The 19,576-nt window shown below is 50.7% G+C and overlaps 1 protein-coding gene across 1 annotated transcript; it reads left to right on the forward strand.

The window, feature by feature from the left end:
* The first annotated feature begins 930 nt into the window (after nt 1–930).
* Nucleotides 931–19,304, forward strand: Ccm2l (CCM2 like scaffold protein). Its single transcript, XM_027945329.2, has 10 exons — nt 931–1,005; nt 4,067–4,234; nt 6,587–6,670; nt 6,774–6,957; nt 7,804–8,264; nt 12,043–12,178; nt 13,562–13,625; nt 16,312–16,441; nt 17,439–17,577; nt 18,268–19,304. The coding sequence occupies exons 1-10, from the start codon at nt 976–978 to the stop codon at nt 18,576–18,578; spliced, it is 1,707 nt and encodes a 568-aa protein (XP_027801130.1). The 5' UTR covers nt 931–975; the 3' UTR covers nt 18,579–19,304.
* The last annotated feature ends 272 nt before the right edge of the window (nt 19,305–19,576 follow it).

Genomic DNA, 19,576 nt, shown 5'->3' on the forward strand with positions numbered 1-19,576 from the left:
ACATGCTAAGGAATGCGTGAGGTGAAATACAGAAACTGCTCAGCATGGGGATCTTGCTTCCCTAAGGTTCTCCTAAGAGACAATCAAACAGTCCACCAGCCACAGATAAGCAAATGGTTAATTATTTCAGCAGTGCTGGGAACTGAACCCAGGGTCTCATGCATGCTCGGCAAGGGCTCTGCCACTGAGTTACACCCTCACAGCACCAATGGTTCGTATTTATTGAACACTTAACATGTGTTATTATCTTCTAAGTGCATTTAATCCTTACCAGGTCACTATGAGGTCAAACTAGTGTTATATCTATTGTATAGATGGGAACACTGAGGCAGAAGTAGAAATTGCCCAAGGCCATAACCCTAGTGGCAAAGCCAGCGTTCAAACTCAGCCGTCTCCAAAGATTAATTTGTTTATATTCTTCTCCTTCTCCTTCTCCTTCTTTTTCCAGTACTGGGGATTGAACCCATGCAGTCTTGGCAAGTGCCTTACCACAGAGCCACATCTCCAACCCAATTTATTTTATACCTTAACTTGCTCGGACACAACACTCTCACTCTTTTTCCACCCAGGGAAGGGGCGAGGCTTACTCCCAATTTCTGAAGGGAGAAGGCAACAGTCAGTGAAGGGGGAACTGGCTTGGCTTGAGAAGGTCACACACAGGTGCAGAAGCAGGACTGGAACCTAGAATTTTCCAGACTTGGACTTCAAATCTGGGGGACTCTCCTCCAGGCTCACCCAACTGCGGAGCCCCTCAACAGCATGCCTTCTGGCTGGAGACCTGGGGCCTTCTGCCTGGGCTTCACCCCTCAGGGGTAGAGTCCCAGGGCTGTGTCCTCCAGCGCCCGCCCCAGCAGAGGGGAGGGACAGGAAAACTGCAGCACTGGTGGAGTTTCCGACCAGGCAGGAAAAAGAACAAAAGCAGCGGGCAGCAGAGGGGGGTGGCTGGGAGGGTGCAGAGGAGAGGGGACCGTCACCATGGAATATGAAGTCAAGAAAGGGAAGAAGGTACGTGGGAGTTTGAGAGGGACACAGGGTAAAGGAATGTCCCTGAAACCAGGGATGGAGGAGCCCAAGGGTGGGGGTGGCAAGTGGCCTGAGTGAAGTCTTCCTTCCTATTTGTCAGGACCTCCCTTTCTACCAGACTCTCTCAACTCCCTGGCCTGTTTGTCCCCTTGTGGTGGCCTCTGCTGCCCCTGCACAGAAGGACAAGGTCTCCCCAGGCACGTGCTTCCCTGGTGTTCCTGGTGGCTCCCTCCTGCAACTTCAGAGGGAGGGACGCATGGCAGACCGTTCCCCTGCTCCCAGACCAACCTGGACAGAAGGGCCCAGCAGTGGCAGTTCTGAGCTAGCAACTGCCCTCCAGGGAGTCTCCACCTGCTCCCCTGCAGTGTTCCACCCACACCTGCTGCTCGTTATCTTTGTACCAGGGCCAACTCCGAGGTCTCAGCCCTGGGGTCACCCCACCTTCACCCCTTCCTGACTCTGAGAACTTCTCTAGTCTGCTTTTCTGGGTGTCTCACCTTCTTGGGGTTCAGGGAGCTCCTCAGATTCCAACTCCCATCCCACCCCCATTGGCACAGAGCCCTCTTTCCCCAAGAAGCCTGGGTCAGGGGCATTCTAAAGGACACCCATGTAATCTCTGGGCATCCAAACGTGTGTGAGTCCTGTCTTGGTTCGTTTTGTTGTTCTTGTTGTTTGTTTTGTTGTTTATTTTTGGCACCAGGGATTGAACCCAGGGGTGCTTAACCACTGAGACACATCCCCAACCCTTTTTATATTTTACCTTAGATCTTGCTAAGGTGCTTAGGGCCTTGCTAAGTTGCTAAGTTGCAATCCTCCTGCCTCAGCCTCCCAAGCCACTGGGATCATAGGCATGCACCACTGTGCCCAGCTGTTCATTCTTTTAATAGATATTTACTGTTGTGTGCCATGAATTGTGCCTGAGGCTGGTGAGGACACAGAGGTGAGCAAAGTTAAATAAGGCCCCTGCTCCCTCCCTGGAACTCACAGTCTCCTGGGGGAAACAACTATTAATAAATAAAAAAAAAAAAAGGCAATGGATTGATCAACATAAAATTGCATAAAAGGCTCCATGCACAGTTCTAGGGGGCAGACTATCAGGGTCCTGGCCATTGACTGGTCAGTTTGAGCTGAGAGGTGATGGGTAGAAAGAAAGGGAGTGGGGAAGAGTGTTTTGAGCAGAGGAACATCACGTGCAAACAGCACGGCAGGAACAAATGTAGTGTAGGGAGAACTGAGAGGTGGCCAGGTAGCTGGGAGTGGGGAGCCAAGAGGAGTGTGTAAGATGAGGCTGGGCCATTCAGGATCACCCCACCCCACCCCACTCACCTACGAGGGATGAAGTTGCAAGCTCCAGGGGGCACTCAAGGCCCCTGACCCACACAATGACCGCTCACAGTCCTCTAGGATCATTCCTACCAGCCGTCAGAGCTCCTTGGGGTTCGCCCCTGCTGCGCCCTCTGCTTGGAATGCCTTCACCCTGATATTTTGCTCTCATTCTCAGCGCTTCCACATACCCCATGCAGGCTCCATGACACAGGTTCTAGAACCTGGGTGGGCATGTGTCAGAATCACCTGGAGAGCCTGACAAAATGCAGATCGTTGGGTCTCACTCCCACTCTCTGATCCAACGGGGCTGGCATAAGATCTGGGAATCTGCCTTTCTAACCGCCCTCTCCACCCCCTTATCCCCCACCCAGGTGATACTGGCTGCGGGGCCATGCTCTGACCACTGGCTTAGATCCTGGCTACTGGAGCTATGGGGTGCAGACCCTAGCACCCACATCCACTGGCACCTTGTTAGAAATGCAGCCTCAGCCCCACCCCAGATCTACTGAATCAGAACTCGTGAGCACAGTATAGTCTGAGACTCAGGAGTTTAGGTCATTTATCACAAGCCCTGGAGGCAGGGCTGGGGAAACACCAGCGCAGGTCCAGCCACACTGGCATGAATGAATGCTTACTGAGCAAATCCGTGGATGAACACATGCACCTGAACTGCGCATCATTTGTTTGTCCTTGTTCACCCTTGTTGTGGAATCTAAGTAACCACACTACACGTTCTGCACGTTCGCTGGGCTTCAGCTGGGCCACTACTGAAATCACCCAGGGACGCTTTACAAATCCTGATGTCTGGATTCCAGTTCCAGAATTTCTGATTCTCATGATTTGGGGTGTAGCTTGGACACCTGAAGTTTTAGAAGCTGCCCAAGTGGTCACAGATTGCAGCCAGGGTAGGGATGGCTGCTGTGAGGTATGGATGTCACACTGGGTCATGCATCAGAATCACTTGGAGGGCGTGCTAAACTTCAATTGCTGGGCCTCCAGTGTGGGGTGGGGACAGGGGGCCTGCATTTCTCTCAAGTGCCCAAGTGCCACCACTGGTCCAGGAACCACACATGACAACTGCTGCTTGAGAGAAGTGCTCAGACTTTCTTATGGGGGGTAGGGGAGCTATAGGGGATTCAATTCAGGGGCACTTGGCCACTGAGCCACATCCCCAGCCTTATTTTGTATTTTTATTTAGAGACAGGGTCTCACTGAGTGGCTTAGTGCCTTGCTTATTAGTCTGTGCTGGGCCCTGGGATGCACATCTTTAACCTTGATCTAGGTCATTTTTTGTACAGGTGCCTCTGAATTAGACTTAAATTTACTTATTTCTAAATTTTAAGGAAACACAGAAGATAGCCTAACAAATACCTATGCACCTAACACTGGGCCACACCGACTATTTTTCTGTATTTGCTCCCATCTGGACCCATTTCTTACACCTGGCTGGAAGGGGCTATACCTTCCTGGGTGATCAGAATGGAGGTTTTGGAGTTGGACTGCCTGGAGTGAAATATTGATTCCACCACTACTAGCTGGTGACTTTGCCAGTTAACTTCCTGCCTGGGCTTCGTTTCTCCATCTGTAAAATGGGTACCCTTCCTACAGAGATTTTATGAGAATTAAATTTGGTCACGTAAGTAAAATAGCCAACAAGGCAAGCGATTGTCAAAGCCATTATCACTATTATTACTGTTATTCCCTCTGTCTCCCCCAGGGCTTTGTGTCCCCTATTCGAAGACTGGTGTTCCCCAAGGCTGCACGCCGTGCAGCCTTTCGGACCAGTGTGAGCCGCCGGCCCCTGCACTCAATGCCCCTTTATCCTCCCGACTACCTCATTGACCCCCAGATCCTTCTGTGTGACTACCTGGAGAAAGAGGTCAAGGTGAGTGTGGGATGTGAAGGGGTGGGAACAGCTTTGGGGTCAGGAGAGACCTTTTCTGTCCCCCACACCAGCCCCTGACCAGGCCTACCTCAACACAGGGGAAGCTGTGGCTCATGGGAAACAGGAGGCCTGGGTCCAAGTTAGCCACACCCCTCTGTTATGCTGTGCACCCTCAGCAAGAGACCTCCTTTCACTGAGCACCCGTGTTCCCATCTCAACATGGGCTCCTAACCTATTCCCAGGGGAGAGTGGCTAGGAGAGGGTTCCCTGCTCTGAAAATTCTGTTCTCCCATAATCTTTTACTACAATGACTTTGTGGTTGCTCTGATAGTGTCCAGGTTAAGAGCAAGCCACAAAGGACTCTTGACTACCTAGAAGCTTTATTTTTATTTCCAGGATACCATGAAGGAGCAGTAAGGGATCCTAATTTAGCTAGGGGAAGACTGCAAAGGGATAGAGTTGCAGATTTAGCAAACAGGCCACCTAGTTAAATTTGAATTTCAGATAAGCAATGAATACTTTTTTAGCATAAACATGTCCCAAATATTGTACATACTAACCATACCAAAAACCTAAAAACAAAATTCCTGTTGATATGAAATTCAAATTTAACTGGCATCTTGTACTTTATATGGTATATAAATACTGCACACTGACCAATTGTGCCATGGGAGCATCCCTGTATTTTATCTGGAAACCCTATACAGAGGGAAAAGCTAACCAATAAATCTACTTAAAAACTGGAGACTGAAATTTCATAGAGAATAAAAAGAAGAGGGAGGCTGGGCATGGTGGGGCACACCAGTAATCCCAGCAGCTCAGGAGGCTGAAGCAGGAGGATTCAAAGGTTCAAAGCCAGGCTTAGCAAAAGCAACGTTCTAAGCAACTCAGTGAGACCCTGTCTCTAAAAATAAAATACAAAATAGGGCTGGGGATGTAGCTCAGTGGTCAAGTGCCCTTGAGTTCAATCCATGGTACCCACCCGCCCGCAAAAAAAAAAGGATGAATGGAGAAGCCTGGCCCAACCAGTGGTGCTTGCCTGTAATCCCAGCAGTTTGGGAGGCTGAGACAGGAGGATTGCGAGTTCAAAGCCAGACCCAGCAACTTAGCAAGGCACTTAGCAACTCAGTGAAACCCTATCTCTAATAAAATATAAAAAAAAAAAAAAGGACTGGGATGTGGCTCAGTGGTTAAGCACCCCTGGGTTCAATCCCCAGTAACAAAAACAGAATGAAAATTAATATGCTGATTTGAAGCATCATTTTTCTTTCTTTTTTGAGGGACAGGGTACTGGATATTGACCCCAGGGGCACTCTACCACTAAGCTAAAGCCCAGCCCTTTTATTTTTTATTTTGATGTTTTTTGTTTCTTTGTTGTGTTTATGTGGTGCCAGAGGTTGAATCTTGGGATGTTCTACCATTGAGCTACATCCCAGACCTTTTTAAAATTCTTATTTTAAAATTTATTATTTAAATTTATTTTTAAATTTATTATTTTAAAATTCATTAAATTGTTCAGGCTGTCCTTAAATTTATGATTCTTCTGCCTCAGCCTGCTAAGTAGTTAGGATTGCAGGCGTGCACCGCTACGCCGAGGTAGCACATCATTTTTCGGACAAAATGATATACTAATTTGACACCTTCTTTCCTTTTCATTTGACTTCTGTAAAGGAATCCTAAAAGGACAATTAATTTGTGGTCCATTTGGCAATGATGCTGGAGGTGGAGGCAGCCACTCAGGCTACAAGGAAATTCACAGGGGGTCAGTTCTTTCAAACTATAACAGTGGAGGCCAAGGATGTAGCTCAGGGGCAGAGTGTTTCATAGGAGAGCCCCTGGGTTCCCCTGCCAAATAAACAAAGCTATAGTAATGACTTTTGCTTCTTTACGGAACCTTATAGCTAAATGACCTGTGTTAAGGCAGTATCAACTAGCATTTGAGAGTGTGGGCTCTAGCATGTGGAGTCCAGTCTTGTCCCTTGTATAAACCTGAGTAGGTTTTTCTTTTTTTCTGTCCCCCCCACCCCCGGCCTTTTCACTTACCTAACATATGTGAGGTGCTGGGGCTTGAACCCAGGGCCTCACATATGTTAGGTAAGTGTCCTCTGGGCAGGATTTTTAGGCTTGCTGTGCAGTTTCATCCTTAGTGAGGATGAATGAGTGAGTGAACCATAAAGCACTCAGACCTGTGCCTGGCTTCTATTATGAGTTCAGTGAAATTTATTATTGGGTTATTATTAATTTAGGTATTTTTATCTCAGCCTATCTTCACTGTGTCAGTAAGGAAGCCAGGGTCCACCAAGGTTTCAGAGTGACCTCTCTGTGCCCTCTCCTACTCCATTCCCCATCCAGTTCCTGGGCCACCTCACCTGGGTGACTTCCTCACTGAACCCCTCCAGCAGGGATGAACTCCTGCAGCTGCTGGACACCGCCAGGGTGAGGCTCTGGGGAAGAAGGAGGGCAGGGTCTCCCTCAGGTCCCCTTCTCCCTCTCCACCCTCCCGACTCTGGGTACTTAGGCGATCCGACCATCCCTGCAGCAGCTAAAGGAGCTGCCGCTGAAGACAACAGCGGAGCAGGACAGCATCTTGAGCCTGTCTGCCCGCTGCCTGCTGCTCACCTGGCGCGACAATGAGGAGCTCATTCTGCGCATTCCGACGCATGAGATCGCCGCCGCTTCCTACCTACAGGACGACGCGCTGCACCTGCTAGTGCTTAAGACCGGTACAGCATGCAGGACCCTGCCGCGGGAGGACCTAGAGAAGAGCAGAGAGAGAAAGGGCCTAACCTTTAGTCTTGGGAATGGGCGTGACCTGCGGCAGGGCTGGGGCTTGAGGCCGGGAGGGAGGTTATGGAAAAGGCCTGATCACAATACCCTGAGACTAGCGGCAGGCGGAAGAGACCCTGTGCAAGTAGACTGAGCCCGAGGTTAGTGACAGTGGGCCTGACCGCTTTCCTGATGGAGCAGTGGAAGGATGGAGAAGTCGGAAACCTGAGGCCAGGGAAAGGCCCTAAGTTAAAGCGAGCGAAGGAAGGGCAGGGTGACCGCAAGACCTGACCCACGGGTTAGGGGAGCCTCCAGGCCTGAGGGCGGGGCCACGCGCAGGGTGCGCGGCTAGTGTCCGACCACTAGGGCGGGGCCAGGGGCGGGGTTGAGGAGACCCGAGAACTCGGAACTCAGGTCGCAGGGGGCGGAGGCGGCGTTAAAACTGGGACGTGGTCAGAATTAAGGGCATAGATAGCATAGAGGCAGGGTAATTGACCACCAATCTCAAGTCAGAGGGCAGATCTGAGGCCAGGGCGTTGGGGTGAGGTGAGGAGGGTAGGAGCGGCTGGGCCACCACCCCGAGGCCGGGGGTGGAGTCAAAACCAGGGAGGAGTCAGGCCGCGCGCCTGGCGCGAAAGTAAGCGCAGAGTGAGGTGGAGAAGAGCTGCACAGCCGGGTGGTCAGGGCGGGCCTTGGGCCAGGGGCACTCGACTCCAGAGCGGCTGGAGAGGTCCTCCAGGTGGCCTCGGGAGGAGCCCCTTAGCTGCGATCTCCTGCAGCTGACCGCCCCCGGCTTCTCCTAGGTCTGGGCGTGGACCCGGTGCCGGCCGGCGTGGACGCTAGCCCCGGTGGTGCGGGGCGTGACCCGGGCCCGCCGGGCGCAGCGCCCGAGAAGCGGCGGGTGGGCACCGCGGAGCGGCGCCACACCATCTGCAGCCTGGACTGGCGGATGGCGTGGGGCGGGGGCGCGAGCGCCGAGGCTCGGGCGGGGGGCGGCGGCGGAGGCAGCCTGGAGCGCCAGCGCGCAGGGCCGCGGGCGTCCGGCAGCTGGGAGCGGCGGCAGACGTTCAGCGGCAGCTGGGAGCGGCGACACACGGGCGGCGGCGGCGGCGCGGGCAAGCCCGGCGGCAGCTGGGAGCGGAGGCAGGCGGGCAGCGGCGGGGGCAGCTGGGAACGGCGCCACCCAGGTCCCAACCCGCTGGACCCTCAGGACCCCAGCCCCGACGCTTACTGCAACCTTGTCATCCTGGCTGTGGCTAACAGGGTGAGCCCGAGGACACCTGGGGAACACTGTACCCGCTCCCCCCCTCTCCTTTCACCAGATCCTGGGATCTGCCTTTTCCTTCCTTCAGCCCCACCCAGGACTTAGGTGTGCCCATGACTCCCACCCTATGCCCTCTGGGACACATCTCCCTGGGTCCCACAATGGGACGAAAACAAAATGGCCAATACACTTGATAGTAACCCTCTCCTCAAGCCCAGCTTCTGCTACAGTACAGTCAATGTCAGCACCACCACAATAACAATCACGAGGACATTAAGACCAGCACGAATGGAGTGCCAAACCTCAGCAGACGGGAGATGGCATTAGCATTTAAATTTCAAGGCAATATTTAGTGGCAAATAATATAGCTATTTCCATTCTGTAGGGACAGAAACAGATCCAGAGATATGGTAACCAATGCGAGGTTGCACGGGAAGCAAATGATGACTTCAAGATTCAAACTTAGGAAGTTCAGAGTGCATAGAGGAGCACATGTGGCGAGCAAGGCAGAAGACATAACTGCCATTCTTGCCTTCCCACCAATCTCCCTCATTCTCCACATTCACCCTTGCTCTTATTCATTTGATTGTGTGTATTGAGTGCCCGGCATGTGCTAGACATTGGGCTAGGTGCTACGGATGCAGAGGTGAGCAAGACATTTGGTGTCCTCCCTTGCCAGCACACAGGCTAGCTGGCACTTTCAAGCCCTGAGCCTTCTAAGCTTTCCTCTGCCTTAGGGCCTCCAGCTGTCTTCTTGCTCTGTATAAGCAGGAGTGAACAAAACAGAGGTGGTGCCTGGAGGGAGAGGTGAACAGTCACCAGGAATCTACACACAACAAGATTCCCTCCCCTTGAGACACTCACTTGGGTCTAGCTCTACACATTCTGGTTTTCCTCTGCCTCCCTGGCTCCTTCTCCAGAGCTGGTTCTCTTCTCTGCAACCTCTGAAAGTTAGAGTGCCTCAAACATTATCCTGGATCTTCATCCCTTGGCCACACTCATTTCTAGGTGATCTGTAGTCCCTCAGCATGTGTGCATGTCCGTATGTTGGCAGTACTGGGAGTTAAACCCAGGGCCTCGCACATGGTATTCAAGAGCTCCACCGCAGACTGCCTCTCCAGTTTTCTTTTCTTTTTTTTTAAGGTGGACACAATGTCTTTATTTTTACTTTACTTTATGTGGTGCTAAGGATCCAACCCATTGCCTCATGTATGCTAGGCAAGCGCTCTACCCCTGAGCCCCAACCCCAGCCCTTTTAACTTTTATTTTAAGACAGGTTCCTGCTAAGTTGCCAAAGTTGGCCTTGAACTTGCCATCCTCTGCCTCCGTCTCCCAAGTAGCTGGGATTGCAGGCAAGCACCATCATGCCCACCTGGTCTCGTGACTTTTAAAACACTGGGACCCCCATAATTTCATCTGTCACCAAATCTCTATTCAGCCTCTCCATTCCAAGGTCTAATGACCATCTCAAGACTAATGCATCCAAACCTGAGCTTTGGATCTCCTCCCCCAAACCTGAGGACCCTGACCTCCTTGTCTTGGTGACTGGCAGCTTCATCCTTCTGTTGCTCAGGCAGAAACCTTGCAGTGGTGCTTGGCTTCCCCTTCTCTCCCTCCCTCCGTTCCCCTTTGCACAAACCCACACCCTGTGTGCTCTTGTCAATAAATCCTATTGACCCTATTTTTCAAATATGACCAAAACCCACTTCTGCATCTTCCATTGTCCCCACCCAGACCCACATGCCATCTTCTGTCACTGGAATCATGATGTCATCCCTTCGCTGGCTCAGCCCTTTCTTATAGTCTGCTCCCCTACAGAATCAGAGCAGTCCTGTTAACACAGAAGTCACATCATATCACTGCTCTGAATCTTCCAGTGGCTCCTTCTTTCACTCAGAGTAAAAGCCAACATCCTTACAATTGCTTAAAAGGGCATCAAGCTCCAGCCATGACCCCCAGCCCCTCTCTGGCCTCACCTCTTTCTACTCCCGCCACCTCCACACTTTATTCCACTCTAGACCTCCTTGTAGAGTGCAAGAGACCTGTGTGTTCTGGTGGCTCTCTGTGGTACCCCTGGCACCTAGAACCATGCCTGGCACATAATAAGTGCACATTAAATACCAATTGGCTGAATGAATAAATTAATGCATCTTACATTATACCTTGCGTGGGGACTAGGAAGGAAATAAGCAGATTGGGAGAGGGGAAAGTGAGTTTGTGCTTTTCAAACTGAAGGGCAAGGAAGAGGAAGGAGTTGGCAGAGGGATGGGCCTGGAAATCAGATTCCACACAGAGGTGACAGTGTTCACTGTCTACCCCACTGGCCTGTGGGGATTTTAGGGTAGAGGGCCTGGCCTAGAGCTTGCCACATAATAAGATGAAATGAGAACTTGTGGAATGAGTAAATAAATAAGATTTGCTCTCCAGGGTGTCTGAGGCTCTGGGCTCCTTTCTGAGGCATCGTGGTGCTCAGGAGGGTAAAGGAGTTAGAGTCAAAAACCACACGTGCCGCCAGTTTTATCTAATGCCACAGACCTGCTCTCTGAGCCCAGGCAAATCACTGAACCACTCTAAATCTTAGCATCTTAACTATAAAATAAGGATCCTCTCTGCTCTGTCCACTCTGTAGGGTCATTGTAAGGATCAGTCCTGGTTTAATGATTAGTAATTCCTCATAACCCCCGAATGCCTATCCTGAGTTACATTTGAATTTATACCTTGGACTTTTTAGAGACACAAAATAGATAATAGCTGCAAGAAAATATTCTGTTTTCATTAATTAATGCTTTCTTTTGTGTCTCTGCTTAAACACATAAAGATGTGAATTCTTCAAAGAATGTGCAGTCTCAAAAAAAGTTTTACCCAGGAATTTGAATTCCTTCCTTCAACCAGAGAATGAAGTTTATGTATTCATTCTACTTTGATTTTCACACTGAATAATGGGAAGCTCTTATCTAAATATGGCATCCAGTAGTAGTAACTATGTTGAGGTTAAAATCTTCATACTTTTTTTTTTTTATACCAGGGATTGAACTCTGGGGGACTTAACCACTGAACCACATCCCCAGCCCTATTTTGCAGAGACAGGGTCTCACTGAGTTGCTTAGTGCTTCATTTGTTGCTGAGGCTGGCTTTGAACTCGTGATCCTCCTATCTCAGCCTCCCAAGACCCTGGGATTACAGGCGTGTGCCACTGCACCTGGCATCTTCATACTTCTAATAGCGCCTCCTTCTCTCTGGATCTCAACTTTTGTACCTGTATTAAGTTAAATTGGAGCTTAATCTATTATTATTACTATTATTATTTCAGTACTGAGTACTGAGTCTGGGGGAAGTTTATCACAGAGCTACAAGCATGGTCTATTATTATTATTATTATTATTATTATTATCATTATTATTAGAGATAGGGTCTCACTAAGTTGCTGAGGGTCTCACTAAGTTGCCCAGGCTGACCTTGAACCTGCAATCCTCCTGATTTGCTGGGATAACCAGCATGTTCCACTCTGCCTGGCAGATTACAGTTCTTTTTGATAAGTTTCAGGACTCCCATAAATTGGAGTACATTTTTCATGGCAGAGAAGACAGAGTTCTCTGGATTCTATAAAGAAGTCATGAAACCCAGAGAGTGGCCATATAATTTTGATGGGAACATCTCTGATATTGATTTAAAGGGGCCCACAGGCGAGTGCCTCGGAGCCTGCCCATGGCGTTTGAGGAGGCGGCAGGCTTCCTGGTGGTGGGGAGGGCCTGAGCTCTGCTCTTCTTCCCTGGACCAGGATGCCGCCGAGGAGTCCTGTGCGCTCATCTGTCAGGTCTTCCAGATCATCTATGGAGACCAGAGCATCGAGTGTGTGGACCGGGCTGGTTACCACTACACGTCCACACCTGACCGGCCATGGCTCTGCAGCCGCAGTGAGTACCGGGGTCCCTGGCCTCCCCTTCTGTGCAGCATCCTCAGAGGTAGGGGAGGAAGGATGGCCCAGGACTCAAGGCTAGTGAAGGCCTTTAGGGATCCTAATCTCTGCCAAAATTACAGTGTCCCCTTAATATGTAGATAAAATAAAATGTTGATCTTCATGATGACCTCAAACCTGGTTCCATCAAAGATGTTCAGGATGCCCAGTTCAGATTGAGCTCCTCACACTTGAACTTTTCTCTTTTTGTTTTGGATACTTTACCAAATCCAAGCATATGAACTGTCTTTCTGAACCTTCCAGTCTCACTTGGCTCCTAGATCAAAACCCATATTTGCAGATGGGACCTTGGATACAGTCGAGGGCTGAAATGAGAATGAGATTAACAGAGGCATTTATTGATCACCGACTATCAAGTTGATATTCAGGTGTCAAATCTTATTCAATCCTCATAGCAACTTATCTGCCCTCTTGGCCTCGCACAGGACAGGTCCATCACAAGGGATGTAAGAACCCTTGGGGCCTTATGATTGCAGTTTTACAGATGAGGACACTGAGGCCCAGAAGAGTCAATAGTAAATTGACTGTTTCCTATGGTAGGTTACGTAGTTGGTGTCAGTGTCAGGATTCAAACCCAGATCTGTTGGATTCAAAAGCTTCTATTTGCAACAACCTCACTTCTCAGGGCCACTAAGTGAACTCTAACCACAGCCCCCAGAAGTGTAGTACCTGTTTGTGTAGCTCCTGCAACAGGGCTCCCGTTCTTGTCTTCAGAAGTCTCTCCTACCAGTGGGAGCTGGGACAGCTCTCAACTCTCCCAGGGATGACAGTCAAGTGAATGAGATCGTTCAACAGTTTCAACAAATATTCCTGAGTGCCTACCACGTCAGATCCAGTGACGTGGATACACTGATGGGCAAAACCAGAGGTGGCCCCCTCTTTTCAAAGCTTTGTGGCTGAGGCAGCCTGACAATAATCAAATAACTGCACAAATAAATGTGTAGCCAGACAGTGCTGTGAGAGCGTTAATGAGAAGCCAGTCTCACCTGAGGAGTGACACTGAGTGAGCTCAGCCCAGAGGCTAGGGACAATTCCTGGAGGATGGGACAGCACTCTGGAAAGAGGCATGTTCTCTGAAAATAGTGCTGTTTTCCTCTGACGGTGTTGACTTCTTTTCCCCTCATAAGATTCTTCTTGTCTTGCCTCAAACACACAGTTTACAACCACAGCCCACACTGTCCCTTCCCCTGCTATTCCCAAGGCCCCTGGTGGGTGGGCAGGAAGGTGCTATTGACCATGATTGGGGAGGAGAGTTGCCCAGAGGAGCCAGGGATCCTGGTGCCACTTTGCCACTCTGATAGTCCCTCTGTGTCTGGTCTAGGTGACAGCTGCCGGACAGATGGGACTTACGCCTACGACGCGGACTTCAGCTGCTGCAGCTCCTTGTAGGTACCGTCCTTGTCAGGAACTCCGCTCTTGCTTCCCCACCCCTACACAAATGAGGTCACTCTTCATGAGAGGGTAGGAGAATGTGACCCAGCCTTAATTTGGGTGGAGATGCAAGGCACTGTGAGGGGAGGTGATATGAGCCCTGGGCTCCGGTGAGTTTATAGCATCCAGGGGACAAGAACCCAGACTGGGTCCACATAGGTCTGCCGTTCTCTCCCAGCTATCCAGACATGGTGGCCTGCAGGGTCAAAATCACAGCTAAAGCCAAAAATAATTTTACTTTACTTTAGTTTGGGGTCTGTATAATTTAAAACCCTAAAAAGAAGAGTAGCTGAAAGAAGATTGAACTTTTTTTTTTCTTGTGTTTTACATAAAATAGAGCAGGAGTTCAGGGCCTCAGCGCCTTTCAGGGACCCACACCCTCTTTTCCTGCCACACCCTCCTTAGTGCTTGCTTCCATCCTCGGGGTCACCTCATGGATCAGGATAGTGGTCGGAGCTCCAGCCATCACAGTAGCATTCTAGAGGCCTCCTTTAAAACTTCTGTTGGATTCCCACTCAGCAACTTCTGCTTCCATCTTATTGGTCATCTGATTGGTCACATGGTCATTACATTATCTGCAAGCAAGACTGGAACATGGAGGATTTAAAGAAATTTCAGTTGGGAACACTGCCCAGGGGTCTGTTTTGGGTGACTGACTGTCCCAGTTTGCTCGAGAATGAGGGGTCTCCCAGGATATGGGATTTTCCGTGGTAAAAGAACGTCCTGGGAAAATCCATGTCAGCTGGTTGCCCTGGCCATGTTACTGAGGGCTTTGGGTTGGTGAATAGCAGTGCTTGCCGGTTATATATGCCCCCCTTTTTTCTCTTTTCTTGTTCTTCCTTTTTAGTGGCAATAGATTTGCCTTCTTAAGATTCTGTACCCCTTAGGCTAGTCCATCAACAACCTGATTCTGCTACAGAGACAAAAATCATGGTAATGCCTAACATTTTTTGAGCTTGCTATGTGCCAAATGCTCTCTATAATGCACTTCATTTTTTTTTTAGTGGCTACATAGCAACATTATAGCTGCTACTATTTACTTATTCCATAGAGTCCGTGATTCTAAATACCTTACAAATAAGAATTGCTCTCATTCCTCAAGGACACCGATTTCCATCCTCCCACTTTACAGATGGAGAAAACTGAGGAAAAGGGAAAGTTCAGCTTTCCAAGGGTGAAACACCTAGTAAGTGGTAGCCTGGGAGATGAACCAGGAGTCCACATCCTCACCCAGGAAGCTGTCCTGCTTCTCTGGAGGTAATAATGCAAGGTGGTTCTAGAACAATTTAGAGACTAGGGTTGATATTTTATTAAGTCATAGTTAGTTAGCACCTTCTACATGCCAAGCACTGTCCTGTGTGCTGGAGATACAGCAGGAAAAGACAGAGGGCAAGAGCCATGCCTGGCACACAGTAGGTACTCAAAAAGAAGAAAATCAAAACCCCTGCTCCTGCCAAGTTCTCAACCTAGCACAAGAGGCAATGGCCTGTCGGGCAGCGGTGAGCATTAATGGTACTAAGCCCCGAAGAGAAGCCAGGCAGGAGAGACTGAGAGGACCACACTCATCCGGGGAGACAGGAAGGCCTCATGGAGCTGACACCAGAACCAAGACCTGGAGGGTGAGGACAGGCTGTTCCATGCAGAGGGAAGAGAAAGCTCAAACCTTCCGAACAGAATGGAGCTTTGTGTGTTGATGAGCAGGCGAAAGGCCATGTGGCCACGCAAGAGGGTGTGGGGGAGGCAGTGGTCAGTGGGAATGTTGGGCGGAGGATCTGGAAAGGGCTGCATCTGGAAAAGGTCTAACCTGGTTTTGAGGGGATCATGGAAGGTCTCCCTGAGGAGGCGACATTTGGAATCAAAGGATGAACAAAAGTTAGCTTGAGCCAGGCTCTGTGGTCCATGCCTATAATCCCAGCAGCTCAGGAGGCTGAGTCAGGAGGATCACAAAATTCGAGGCCAGACTTAGCAACTTAGCACAACTCTGTCTCAGAACAAAATTTTTAAAAAGGGCTGGGGGATATAGCTCAGTGGCAAAGCAACCCTGGGTTCGATCCCCAGTATCCCTCTCCTCCCCCCCAAAAAAGAGCTTGAGCAAAAGGAAATGGAAGAGAGGTATTTGGACAAAGGGAAGAGCTTGGGCAAGGACCTCTGGGAGTGTTAGAAGTAAAAGGAAGCCAGGCGCAGAGGCACTCACCTGTAATCCCAGTGGCTCAGGAGGCTGAGGCAGGAGGATCGAAAGTTCAAAGCCAGCCTCAGCAATGGTGAGACCCTGAGCAACTCCTTGAGACCTTGTCTCTAAATAAAATACAAAGAAGGCCTGGGGATGTGGCTCAGTGGCCGAGTGTCCCTGAGTTCAATCTCTGGTGGAAGGAAGGAAGGAAGGAAGGAAGGAAGGAAGGAAGGAAGGGAGGAAGGAGACCAGAACAAAAAGAGCAAGAGGGAACAAGTGAGGGACAAGGCTGGAGAGGTCCCAGAGGTCAGATCATGCAGTGTCTTGGAAGCCAAAACCGCCTTGGATGGGCCTGAGGCCTCATCCTAGACCCCACAGCAGTGATGGCTGACCCCACCCACCTGAAGTGCACCCCAGGGAGAAGAGCCAGTGAGTGGCAAGTGAAGGCCCCTTTCCTCCTGTCCCTACAGCAATGGCTCCCAGGACACATTTGAAGCGTGTTACAGCGGCACGTCAACTCCTTCTTTCCACGGTTCCCACTGCAGTGGCAGTGACCACAGTGGCCTGAGCCTGGAGCAGTTGCAAGATTACATGATCACGGTGAGCTGGGGCAGCTGGGGACAGCACGGGCCCGGGCCATTTTATCTTAGAGTGACATTGGAGAGGGAAGTAGATACACATAGGTGCATTTTGGGAATCGTGCACAGCTCAGCCATGCGACCAGCACGCTAGCTTCATAATAGAGGTTCGAAACATAGAAATTAACTAGTGAGTTCAAATTAAAGAGACATGACTCTCAATTTACCTTTTATGCCCAGCTCAGAGACGGCTCCTCCCAGCTCCTGTCTCTAGCCACCTCACGTGGTAGCGAGGTTTAAACAAGAGGCCAGTAAGAGAGAGAGAAACTCGCCAGGGAGTGAGCTTTTTTGGGGAACAAAAATTCAGGGGAAAATTCCATCCAATGAAGGTCGAGGGGGGCAGCATTCCAAGGTCATGGTTAGTGATTGGTTTTCAGGTCAGTGGTCAGGCACACCCCCACACGGACAAGCCCTCGCACCTGGGGAAGGGTGGGGAAGGCTCTGACACAGTGTGTCTAAGCGCCTCACACCCAGCCAGAGAGGTAGCTCAAATCCTGTGCGAGAACGGCTTCCCACACACAGCCCTGCTGGAACTGACAAAGCAGGGGACCTTGGAGGTCAGGGACCGAGATGAAGAGTAAAACTGAGGGCAGCTTGTGAAAGGCCTTGGCACATGTCAGGCCACCAGCATTCACTGGGTGTTTGCCAGACACTACTCCAACACCTTCAACAACCCCAAGAGAGGGGCCACGGTCATCCTCAGTTGCAGAGGGGGAAGGCAAGAGTTGGAGGTTGGGACCTACCGGAGATCATAGAGGTCACCCAGGGAGCTAGGATTTGGACTCAGGCAGCTTGAATCGAAATCCCATTCTTGGATGTAGCCCAACAGGGCTGGTGTCCCCTGAGAAGGTCATGAAAGAATTTTTGGAGGAGGGCTCGTAGAGAGGGCTCTGGTTCTGTCAGGCAGGGGTTGGGTGGGGTTGCTCTCTGGGACTGATCTCCAGGGGTGTCGTCCACAGTTGCGGAGTAAGCTGGGGCCCCCCGAGATCCAGCAGTTTGCACTGCTGCTGCGGGAGTACCGCCTGGGCCTGCCCATCCAGGACTACTGTGCCGGCCTGCTGAAGCTCTACGGAGACCGTCGCAAGTTCCTCCTCCTAGGTGAGCCCCTGACCCTCCCAGGCTTTGGCTAAGGCTCTTATTTGGCCCTTGATGTCAGCAATCCAGCACCACCTTGGAGTATTTCCTCCTTATTCTTCTGGCCAAGATCTTGAGACTATAGGGTAGACAAGGAGACTGAGGTGCAGAGAAGGGAAGGGCCTTGAAACAGAGCTAGGAAATGGCTTATAAGAAAAACAGGACCCTGGTACAGCCATTTTATCTTAGAGTGACAAGGGAGAGGGAGACTACAAAACTTGTCCAAGGTCATACAGCTAGTAAGGATGACTATAACAATAGGAATACTAATACTGAAAAGCTAACAGGTGTTTGGCAATTACCATGTGCCAAATATCTGGTTGAAAGCCCCCAGTTCTGGGAAGTAGATACTATTTGTCCCCATTTTACAGGTGCAGAAAGTGAGGCTCAGAGTAATTATTTAATTAAAGTAATGTAGCTAATATGTGGAATATAGCAATCATAAGAACAATATATTAAGCAAGTTAACACGTAGTGAGCATTGACTGTGGGCTGAGCTTCTCATCATTATCTGCCCAGAGTTAAGGACCGCGGGCAAAGCCTCACAGTGATTGGCAGCGCAGGGATTTCAACTTAGATTTCCAAGGAGGGAGCGGCCTCTGTGGGAGGGGAAGCAGCTGAACCCCAGGAATCACTGTACCCCGCGGCCTGCAGGGATGCGGCCCTTCATCCCGGACCAGGACATCGGTTACTTTGAGGGCTTCCTGGAGGGTGTGGGCATCCGTGAGGGCGGCATCCTCACCGACAGCTTCGGCCGCATCAAGCGCAGTATGAGCTCCACGTCAGCTTCCGCTGTGCGCAGCTACGACGGTGCAGCCCAGCGGCCCGAGGCGCAGGCCTTCCACCGGCTGCTGACCGACATCACGCACGACATCGAGGCTCTGGCCCCAGACGACGACGATGACGATGATGAGGAAGATGAGTCCAGGGATGGAGGCGATGCAGCTGAAGACAACTACCTGTGACTTCCGCCCATGAAGAGGGAGTGCAAGGGGTGACCCCACAGCCAGCCCCTGAATCTCCCTCACTTTTTCATGTGGAACCCCATCCCGGGGACCCCTAGTCACACCCTGGTCACAGGTTTCCACTGCCGGGGTTTCCATCCCTGCCCTCGGGGCTCAGCATCCTGCAGTACTGATAGCTTCCTGCAGGGGGCGTGCGAAGCGGGGCCCTAAAGCACCAGAGGGTCTCCCAGGGTTCGGCAGGCGCGTCTGCTGCCAGACCCAGAGGATGGGCAGCGGCCCTGCTTTGTCCCACTGTCCCCTGGGAGCGCGGCTCCAGGACACCCTTCCCTTCTGGGGACTTCGAATCCCCGCAGCTTCTGGAGGCTGAGGGATGAAGAGTAGCTCCACCTGCTGGCCGACTGAGAAGAGACTATCCCGTTCACTACCCGGCAACACCACCACCACCCCCCCCCCCCGCCCCCCAAAAAAAGAAAGAAAGGAAAAAAAAAAAAAAAGAAATCCAGAACTCAGAGACCTCTGTTTGCCCAATTTTACTGACTGGGAAACAGAGCCAAAAAAAACGGAGGGATTCTCCTGATCCTGTTTAGCTATGATCTCCCATTTCTCATCTCTGTAATCATTTCAGCCCTAACAATTTTCAGGAAGATGGTGAAGGTCAAGACCCTAGTGCTGGGCCTAGCACATGGTAGGCACTTTACAGTAAAGGCTGTTCCCTTCCACATGGAACACTTTTTGTGTCAGTTTACGCGTCTGGCCTTGGAGCGATAGGGCGGGAACTGAGGTGAGTGAGATGTTAAGAAGACTGTCAGGGGGCTCAGTTTGGTGGGGGAGGAGTCTCCTTTAACAACGCTCTTACACACTGGCTCTGTGCCTAAACCCCAGACCAGAGAACAGCCAAAACTCTGTGAACAACATCCTGGGGTCTGGGAAAGTCAAAGAAATCTGGAAGCAAGGGTAGAGACCTAGAGAAGTCAAGATAAGGCTAACGCTCTGCACAG

This window comes from Marmota flaviventris, chromosome 2 (genome assembly GCF_047511675.1).
Source record: "Marmota flaviventris isolate mMarFla1 chromosome 2, mMarFla1.hap1, whole genome shotgun sequence".
Classification (NCBI taxonomy): Eukaryota; Metazoa; Chordata; class Mammalia; order Rodentia; family Sciuridae; genus Marmota; species Marmota flaviventris.